This window comes from Parus major, chromosome 1A, assembly GCF_001522545.3.
Source record: "Parus major isolate Abel chromosome 1A, Parus_major1.1, whole genome shotgun sequence".
Classification (NCBI taxonomy): Eukaryota; Metazoa; Chordata; class Aves; order Passeriformes; family Paridae; genus Parus; species Parus major.
In genome coordinates this window covers 18,791,392-18,801,051 of record NC_031773.1, presented here as the reverse complement: position 1 = coordinate 18,801,051, position 9,660 = coordinate 18,791,392, and the positions used below count along the sequence as shown (strand labels likewise).

General features: G+C 41.2%; 1 protein-coding gene across 2 annotated transcripts in view; it reads left to right on the top strand.

Moving 5' to 3' along the window:
* The first annotated feature begins 9,318 nt into the window (after positions 1–9,318).
* Positions 9,319–9,660, top strand: part of MAPK11 (mitogen-activated protein kinase 11) — a 30,441-nt gene continuing 30,099 nt past the window's right edge. The window contains exon 1 of one of the 2 annotated variants that reach the window (XM_015627467.3): positions 9,319–9,538. In XM_015627467.3, the coding sequence (XP_015482953.1) occupies positions 9,426–9,538 (113 nt within the window). In that variant the 5' untranslated portion in view covers positions 9,319–9,425. The remainder of the gene's footprint in view (positions 9,539–9,660) is intronic. The other variant, XM_015627466.3, reaches the window with a different exon arrangement.

The window sequence follows — 9,660 nt, the reverse complement described above, 5'->3', positions numbered from 1 at the left end:
AATTTCTTGAAGTCAGCACACAAGATAGTGCTGCGATTGAATGACTTTTCAGGATCGCCGGTCCACAAAACCACCAGTGATTGCAAAGCTCTTCTGCTGCCCTAGCAGAATTAAATAGAAAGTACCTTATTTTTCCAGTATGCAGCTAGATAATTTAATGGGACATCACAAGTTTAGCAATTCATCACACCAAAGCAAGGGGCAGAAACTGCAGCAGGAATAACATGGGCTCTTTCAAATGGCACAAATGCTACAGAACCAGACTCTGAGCACCATGGTGTTTCTTGGGGGAGATATCAACAACATTCACAGGTACTGGGATCTCACTGGGTCTCAGTCTACCACAGGTGCTTTAAATGGTTGCTAATCTTCATTTCAAAATATATGTTAGTGTAGGATACATGAACTGAGGCAAGTCCAGACATTGATTTGGGCCTCAAAATATATTAATAATTGCTGAGTCGTGGCAGAGAGACCTGCAAAAACTGTCAGGTAGGTGCAGCAGCACAAAAAGCCAAGATACAGATCAGGCAGAAGGACTAAATGGATACTCTGTAAGGTCATCCATTAAGTTCAGGAGACCAGCTGTAAAGGACTTGTATTTCACAATATGTAACAAAACCACTTTCAAATGAAGCTTGATTCAAGGTTTGCTGCATCTATATTTCAAGGCAGAAAAAGTTGTGAAAACCAGTAAAAGAAAGAAAGTTACAGAAAACCTGGTACTTCAAAAGCCCCTACTGGGAAAAGCATTCTACAGAGCTTTCTAGAAGAATTAGCTAAAATTGATACAATATTTGCTAAATCTCTGTTATGAAACAGAGGGATAAAGACAGGGAATGAGAATTGATTTCAATTGCCATGCTTCCAATCATTCCAAGGTTTTAAAGAAGATATAAGCTCTACCTCTAACCAAAATTGTTGAAACTGCTGGACAATGCTGATTGTTGGCTGATGTAGTTTCAGAAGGAAACTGGATTATATTTGGACAGATGAAACCTAAAATTATACTTGAAACAGAGGCTTCTTACAAACTCATCCACTGTTCCACACTACTGCAAAAAAGAAGCATACCACTAGATACAGAAATATTTCATTGTCGTGGTTTTGAAGTAAGATGAAACCTGTTAGTTACTGTGGTAGTAATAAAAGCTGGGCTCACACCTACCTCTGCAATAATTCCAAGAACACCTGCATCATGTCATAAAAATCACCATTTTTAAGCTGCAATTAAGGACATATTTGCCTTATTTCTCAAGGTATACTCAGTCTACTTCTATCTCAAATAGCGACTGAAGAAGACAAGTAGTGTTAAGAAACATTAGCTTACCAAGGTATTTTGCTCTAAACAGGCTGGTGTTTAGAACAGATGTGCTGCCTTTGCCAGCAAAGAATTATTTCATTGGTTCCCTTCAGTGTTAAAAACCACTACAGAGAGAAACATTAGCTTGGTAAGCATGAAAAATTTACATTGAAAAGCCCCCAAATGGATGCTGGAAATCTAAAAGGTTTTGCCAGAGGTCACTGTCCTGTCACTTTAATATTCACACAAATAAGACAATGGACACGACCTTTGCCTTTGAAAGCCCAGTTATGCCATTCATGTCTGAGAGTCTCAGTCAATAAAAAAAATCTCAATCTATTTATTATTTTACTATTTGAAGTAGGAGATAACAGTAAGCAAACAGCAAAAAAAAAAAGTCTGTATTTTGCTACAGGATGATTAAAACCCCAAAGAAATTGGGAATTATGAATTCATCTTTAAACAACAGATTCTAGTACAAGAAAAAGTTTTGGTTTGTGACTCCCTGGTGGCCACAGAGAACCGTCACGTAGTATTTTTCATAAAATACTCAACTCCACAGGAGGAGCTGTTACAGTTTCTGCTGGGCCTTCTCCTCAGGATCCTACAGACAGGAGGTGAGCCTGTCTTACTGCAGGAGACAAAAGGAGCTCAGAGGACTTAATGCTGCCACTGACACACTTGATGTCTAGAAATACACTTGGGAAACAAAACACCAAAGAAAGGCCAGAGATCAGTATTGGCATAATCACAAATATACATTGGTAGTCTACAGCCTAACACAAATTTTCTGATAATGCCAGTGAAAATGAATTACCTATTAATTGGCGCTCAGTAAATTTGTGATGGTGAATGTGACACCTGTAACTCAAAGACTAGAAGTCACCTCCAGTCTGGTATTGTTCATCAGTGTGGCAGCCTTCCCTTGAAAACCCTTTTCACAATTCCCTCCTCCTTTTTGTGTGGTCATATGCTTGTTGCATATGTTGGTCAGGATTTGAATCTTACTCCTTGCAACTTCTGGTAACTCTACTCCCCTCCAGGGCCTCTGATCTTACAGTGATTCAATATTTAACTTTGTTAGTCCTCAAGTTTATGAAAGGGATATTAACAGGCTTAAATCCGTAGATTCGAGTCCCTCAATTAATTGTTCTTCAAAAGCACCTTATGATTGCCATTTCTTTTATTCATTCATTTAACTGTAAAACTCAGGTATAATAATATAAAACAAGTAAACTGAGGCAACATCTGATATTTATTTGTAGATATTAGTAGATGTATATCATGTGTCTACACAGCTCTATATACAAAGGTTTATGGCTTTATTTACTTTAAGATGGCCATATGTATATAAGAAAGTTGGTTAAGCTGTGGGCACAGCTTATGTAGTTCGGTTCATAAGATCTCCTGCTAGTACAAGAAAAATTGAGGATCAATAAACAGCTCTTTCACAGCACAGAGACTTTGTAGGTTCATTAATAGAACTATAATTAGATTTCAGTTGCTGCATGGTCTATATAGCCTTAAAAAGCCACTGTGTATCAAATAAATCCTGAATTATGATGAAACTGTGAAAAAATGTCTACTTTTATGGATAGCAGCTCCTGAACAGAATGTGGATCACAGATTTTATCCAAATGATTATTTGAAAAACCTCACATTATTGTCCTACCCTCCTGCCCTAATAATAATAGCAGAAAGTTTGATCCAGATATTTAGCAAGCAAGGTATGTTTTGGGTCCAAATGTGCCCAGTAACAGCCTGCCAAGCCACACAACAGCCATTTCCCTGGGTTTATCAAACTCTTGTGAAGCCTGAGTAAAGGGCATGCTGCCATAAGGTCCATTATTGTCCACACTGTTCAGTTTCGGTGGTATAATTTGTCACGCTACAGTCACATTGCAAGCATTATTTGAAGCCTTACTGACACATTTACTTTGAGGAACCAAAGGTCTGTTCAGCAGAGTCCAAAGACAAGTTATTAAGTCAAAATCAAGAAGGTGACACTGTAATATCAGTGAGAAATAAAATGTTATTAAAGTAGAAATTCCACTTTTCACCTTAGTGACATAGCCCACTGTGCACTGGAGTCATGCTAATGGAAAAAAACCAAAAAACTGCACATAAAGTGGACAGGATTATATACAATAGAACAACTGAACTTGTACCATTTTTCTCAAACTGCCTGAGTTGTGTCCTCATAGTATGTCAAATAATGACTGAAAAACACAGCTACAAAGGATGCAGTATTTTCAGTATGACAAGGTTGAATGTAACTGCTTTATAGGAAATGAACAGCACCAGATTGGAGTATGAAATTCTGCAGATGAGTAGCAGATGGCAAATGAAGGCATGTGAATACATGCACCTCATACTAAGTCAGGCTAAATTACTAGAAATTTGTGTTCTGCTTTTACAAGTGTGCATTGGTATCAATTTTCTGTAAGTGTTCATTAAGAGTTAAAGCTGAATCAGATATTGCTTTCATATTGTTCTCCCTCAACTGCAAATATTTGCATATATAAAAAGCACTGTAATAGAGTTTACCATGCTCCAAAGCTCACAGGCATCAAGCAGAGCAGCTCTATGGGTGTAGGTGCAATTTTGTACCCACTACAACCCCATGACATTTAGAAGTCCTGTAATAACTCTTCTTCATATTGACTTTATGTGCAAAATAAGCAGATTTAGCCAGATTGACACCTCATTAATATAATTATTCCAATACATAATTATTTTTGGACTGTGATTAGAGGAATTCATGATTTGCAATGCACAGCCATTTTAAAGAACCTATGGTATTCTTTGGAGCCAAAAGAGACAACACAATAGTCAGTTAAACAGTCTTCCTTGAGTGTGATTTCTTACTGTGCATCAGAAAAGCTCAGAGCTTGGTGTACGTGGGCTCTTATATCTGCATCTGCTTTTATCTTTGGAGTACCTTCAGTCACTGTGAAGAAATTTACAGCTGATGTATATTCAGGACAGAAGCCCAAATTAATGCATTTGGAACAATGTGTTCTTGCTCCCATTCTCATAATGAAATTTGACTTGAATGGGAGCAGTGCTGGGCTCTCCACAGCTACTGATTATACATGTCAATATTAGACTCTGTTTGAGTGATGCTGTATTATGCATAAGAATATAGCATCATGGTGGTGTTGTGATTCAGCAAGCAACATAATTACATGGATTGCCAGTGAAAATATAGCACTATGTATTAATAGCCCATCTCAGCCTTTCCTTGTATTTGGACCTTTGTTTACTTAATTAGGAATTATTATAAAGTTAAATCTCTATTTAATTTTCTGGTGATGGCCTTGTTCTGAATGTACATACACTGAGAAGCCCTTGTTGACATGACTGAGCAGGATATTTTATTTTATTTAATTTACTTTGGAGACCTCTGACACCAATTGCCAGCATGCTTGCAGTCCCAATCACATTGAAAATCTAATAACAACATGATCTTAGGAAAACAGCCATGTGTTGCTCCTGCATGAGGAAAAAGCACGGCCCCCTCTTCTGATAGGCTACAGGAGGCCAAGATACACTTCCCTGTAATTTCAGGTAAAGCAGACTGATTTTTTTTGTCAGAATTAGATTTTAACAGGATATTAGAAAATATTTACCACCTTGTATCCACAGAAGTATGAAAGAAATATGTGAAAAATTGTTATCAATGTCTGCAAACAATAAGCTTAGCTAGTACAAATGTTGTTACTATCTGAGGTAGTATCAGTCTTATATATTTATCCTTAAAATAAGGAAACAATCCTAGTCTCAGTTCATAAATGTGGAAAGCTGGCACAGAGATATCTAGTGGCCATCCTAATTCCGCAGAGAAATATTGTGGAAAAAAAAGGAAACAAAGCCTGAGCTCTGAACTCAAGTCATGTTCAAATCTCTCTTCTCAAAAAGTATAGAAACCTATTCTTGCCACGTAACTATTAGGATATGACCCAGATTTTAATAGTCCTCAATCAATAGCAGGATTTCTCATTTGATTTCATATGCCATCATAGGTATGAAATGCCTTGGACTTTTCATGATCAAACCTGATGTTCAAAATGAGTAACTAAATTTTAACAGCTTTCTCCAATGGAATACCCTTCATGTTCCCACAAGATAAAAAAATGCTTCTCCAGTTTAAATATCTAAGATCCAGAAGAACAAAATAGTCTCAGGCTGGAGCAGGTCATCTGAGTCAAACTGGGTGCTATGAAGCCTTCCAAATAGGTATTTGGCAACAGTGAGTTAATAGCAGAAGTAAGAGAGAGTATCTCATGGACAAATGCAGCAAGTGTCTTGTGATTCAGTCACAAAGATACATGGTCCCTGGCAAAGCAATCTCATGGAAACCAATGTGTTAGGAGTAGGTAATGATTGACTTGATATTTACAGAAGGCTTCATTTAGCCTTTCCTGCTGTCTGTACTTTGTCTTTCAGTCGTTACAAACAGTGGCAGCTTTCCTATGTGTTATAATTACATATTTATAGATGTGGTTTCAGAAATTCACAAGAACCTGCAAATAAAACCAGCACCATAGTTAATTACCACAACACTTCATTATTAACACTAATGTATGTAACATTCCAATAGAAATCTTTCTTTTATAAAGATGTTCCATATACATTACAACATTACCAAATGAAAGTAGCACAGGAAGCACCTTCACAACATTACTGTGTTTAGTTTACTATTGTTAACTTGAGGTGGACATGGGAAATCTACTAATGGACATCTCCAAGTACAAAGTTAAGTATGTAACAGATATAGTGACAGAACTATGGTAGTTCATCCTAAAATCTCAGTGATACTTGGTAGATTTTTAGTTAGAGCTATCCTGTATTTAGGATATATTGTATTGAGAACAGTCTGAACCCTGATCTGCAAACAGTCTGTCCTGTTTTTCAAAGTCTTTTTTTAAATCAGTGCTGAGTTTACAGTAATATGATTATATTTTCCACCAGGAAATTACATATTTTCAGTACTAAGGTGGCATTTTCTTTCTTCAAGTTTTCATGTTTATTGTTAGTATGAAAATTGCAGTCTTTGAACTCCATTATATATTAAATTTGAGATTTTTAAATTGAATATAAAAACAGAACTAGAGAGAGAGAATATATGAGAATTGAAAGGAGCCTGGAGATGGGTAGCAAAGATGTGCAAGCTTTCTGCAATATATCAAACAAAAAAAGGAGGTAAAATCACAGAATATACTGAGTCGGAAAGGACCCATCAGGATCATCAAGTCCAACTCAAAAAAGCAGGAATGAGGAATAACTGAAAATTAGTAACTTATAACTGGCTAAAACAATAAATTCCTTTGTTTTCACTGAGGCTTATCCTAATGAGAGTAATGTAGGGTTTGACCATCCACTGGGAGAAGAGCTACAATAGAAAGTTAGTGCCCAGCCAGCAAGTTTTCTTCCTTTGGTACCTGCTGGATTTGCTGTGTGTCTGAGGGACTGCATCCCACCCTGCCCAGTGACATGGTCTCCTCCTGCCTAAATCCACACCAGGAGCCAGGGCTCCCTCACCAGCCCTGGGGTCACACAGCTGATCCCACCCACAAACTGCCTGGGTATCTGAGCCTGCCTCACTGCAGAACATGGGCATCCCTCCCCATCCTGGTGCCATATGAGAAGTGCAGTGAGTCCCACTGCACACTGCCCTCCAGCCACCAGCACTTGGTGAGGAGCTGTCACACAGGATGCTGTCAGGGCAAGGTGGGGAGGGGTGTGTAGTGTCCACAGGAGTTTCATGGACTCTTCCTGGCCATGGGAGTCCTAACAAAGCTTCAGGCTCAGTTTTATGGAACAGTATTTCTTGTAAAGGCAGTGAAAGTTCCTAAGAAGGCAATGTGTGTACAGCAGAACTGTGACCTTATATTTTCTTCATGCCTTCAAACCTCCTGTAAAGCTGCAAATAAAAGAGAAGAATCCAGCTGACAAAGGAGCTTGTTTCTTCCTCTGCCTCTTCCTCTTCCTTCACAGAGCTGGCAAAGATGGATGAGCTGATTCTGCCATGGGAAAGGCAGCTGTCAGGGCTCACTCTATGGGAGCCTTCTGGAGGCCTATAACCTCTGAGACAACCCATATACATTGTCATTGCATCTTGATGTTTTCCATTATCTCCCTCATTACACACAGTAGAAGATCATATGTGTAGTATTCAATAAAACAAGGACATCAAGCACAATCTCAGAGTCATGATTGCAATACAAATAGTTGACAGAAACTCACAGAAAACAGAGACCAACTGTAACTATTTACCAATATTAACCAATAATATTAAAAATTAACTTCTGTAGAAAACTCATTATTAAAAGTTTGGGCAGACGTAACTTCCAAAAATCATGGCTGCAATTAGAAAGAAATAATTTAATACACAAAAACACCTCTTGAGACAAGGTAAAATAAAAGTTAGCAAGTAGGAGTATTTGTTCCATTTTAGCAATAGAAAACATTTGGGGCCATTTACTTTAGGGGCAAGTATGATTGAGGATGGCAGTGACAGAAATATTTCTTCTTGGCTTGGTGTAGTGTCACTTTTATCCAATTTTTAAAACTCCATACAGTGGTGCTGAGAAAAATAAGATAAATAAATATATTCTTAGATTTTTTTACACTTTTAACTTTCTTCAAGCACTATGGCCTCAGCGTAGAAATTCAAGTGGGACCAAGGAACAGTCTGGAGAGAACTGGAGAGGTCTGCTGCAATACAACAGGGTAGAAGTGAGAACTAGACTATTGCTTTAGGAACGCTTAGTACTCTTTGAGTGGATATCTGCAGTTAAACAGCTGTAGTAGTACCATTCATGCATTTTTTTATTTTAAATGCACCCAGCAAATGCCAAGTTGCTGGTGCTGTTCACTTCAACAGTCCTAGCATGGAAATCCTGCCATGCAACATGGGCTGAGGTTTCAGAGCCGGAACTTGAACAATCCAGTGTTTGAAGCATCTGTAACACTTGTCTTCTGTCTGATCATGCTCAGAGCTATTCAAGTATACGTGTTCTCTACACTCACAGTTATGTCCTAGCACAAACTGACCAGCTATTTGTCAAAGTGAACAGCAATTCATGGTATAGGAGGGTTCTGGAAAGCAAGGATTTATATTCCACAGTTATTTAAAGGCAGGTGTAAAGCAATCTCACTGAATCTATGCAAACAGGCTATGTACAAGTTACTTACAGGCCCTCAAAGAAGCATAAGAAGCCATGGAAGGAAACAATATATCAAGAAATATACTGGTGTATATTGTATTAGTGCTGCAATGATTTCAGAGGTCATTGAGATATTGTGTAAGATACATTTTGAAGAGAACACACAGTAAAGTAGTCAGAGAACCTTTAACTGGTGCATGAATTTTGGACTTTTAAAGTCTTCAAGATTATCTGTTATCTTGAGGGCTCTAGTCTTCAATGATGAAAAGAGGACTCAGATGATTTCATGCGGGAGTCAATGCAGTAAAAGGAAATTCTAGGCACCAGAGGACTCCGAGCAAATCCCCGACCTGCCCGGGGCTCCATCAGTGAGCGGGGGCCGGACTGGCCCCGCGGACGATACCCCAGCGCAGGGTCACCTGCAGCTGGAGCTGGGGAAGAGGGGAGCCTGGCGGGCCCAGGGGGAACTTCAGGTGGCCGTGGCAAAGTAAGAAAGGTGTCAGCAAGGCTTTAGAAAGCCCGAGAGACACCAGGGGAAGGGCGGGATGACAGGGTCTGCCCGTCACCGCCGCTCCCGCGGGGAGCAAAGGCGGCGGCGCGGGCCTTTCCCGCACATTCGGGCAGGGGCGGCCGATGCGGTGAGGCCGCCGCTCCGGTCCGTCACCGCCCCGGCTGCGATGCTCCGGGGCGGGATCGGCGCTTCGCCACTCCCCGCAACCCCCCGGGTGGCCCCGCGGGAAGACACCGGGTGCCGCCCCGGGGATCCTGGGCCCCTTCGCCAAGCCCACCCCGTCCCCACCGGCCCTGGCCGCTGCCCCCACCCCTTCGGCCTCCGCCTTCCCCTCCCCTTCCCCTCCCGGTCCCTCCTCCCCGCCGGCGCCGGCCGTGCCCGCCTCGATTGAGGGGCGGCTGCCGCTGCTGCTGCCGCTGCCGGCGGCGGCTCCGGGAAAATGTCCGAGCGCGGCGGCTTCTACCGGCAGGAGCTGAACAAGACGGTGTGGGAGGTGCCCCAGCGCTACCAGAACCTCACCCCCGTCGGCTCCGGTGCCTACGGTTCCGTCTGGTAGGTGCGGGGCGGCGGCAGAGGGGCCGGGAGCCGGCAGGTGCAGCCGGCGGGCGGCGAGGACGGACAATGCGGGGCAAGCGGGAGCCCCCGGGCCGGGGTTCGTGTGCGGGGAGCGGGGG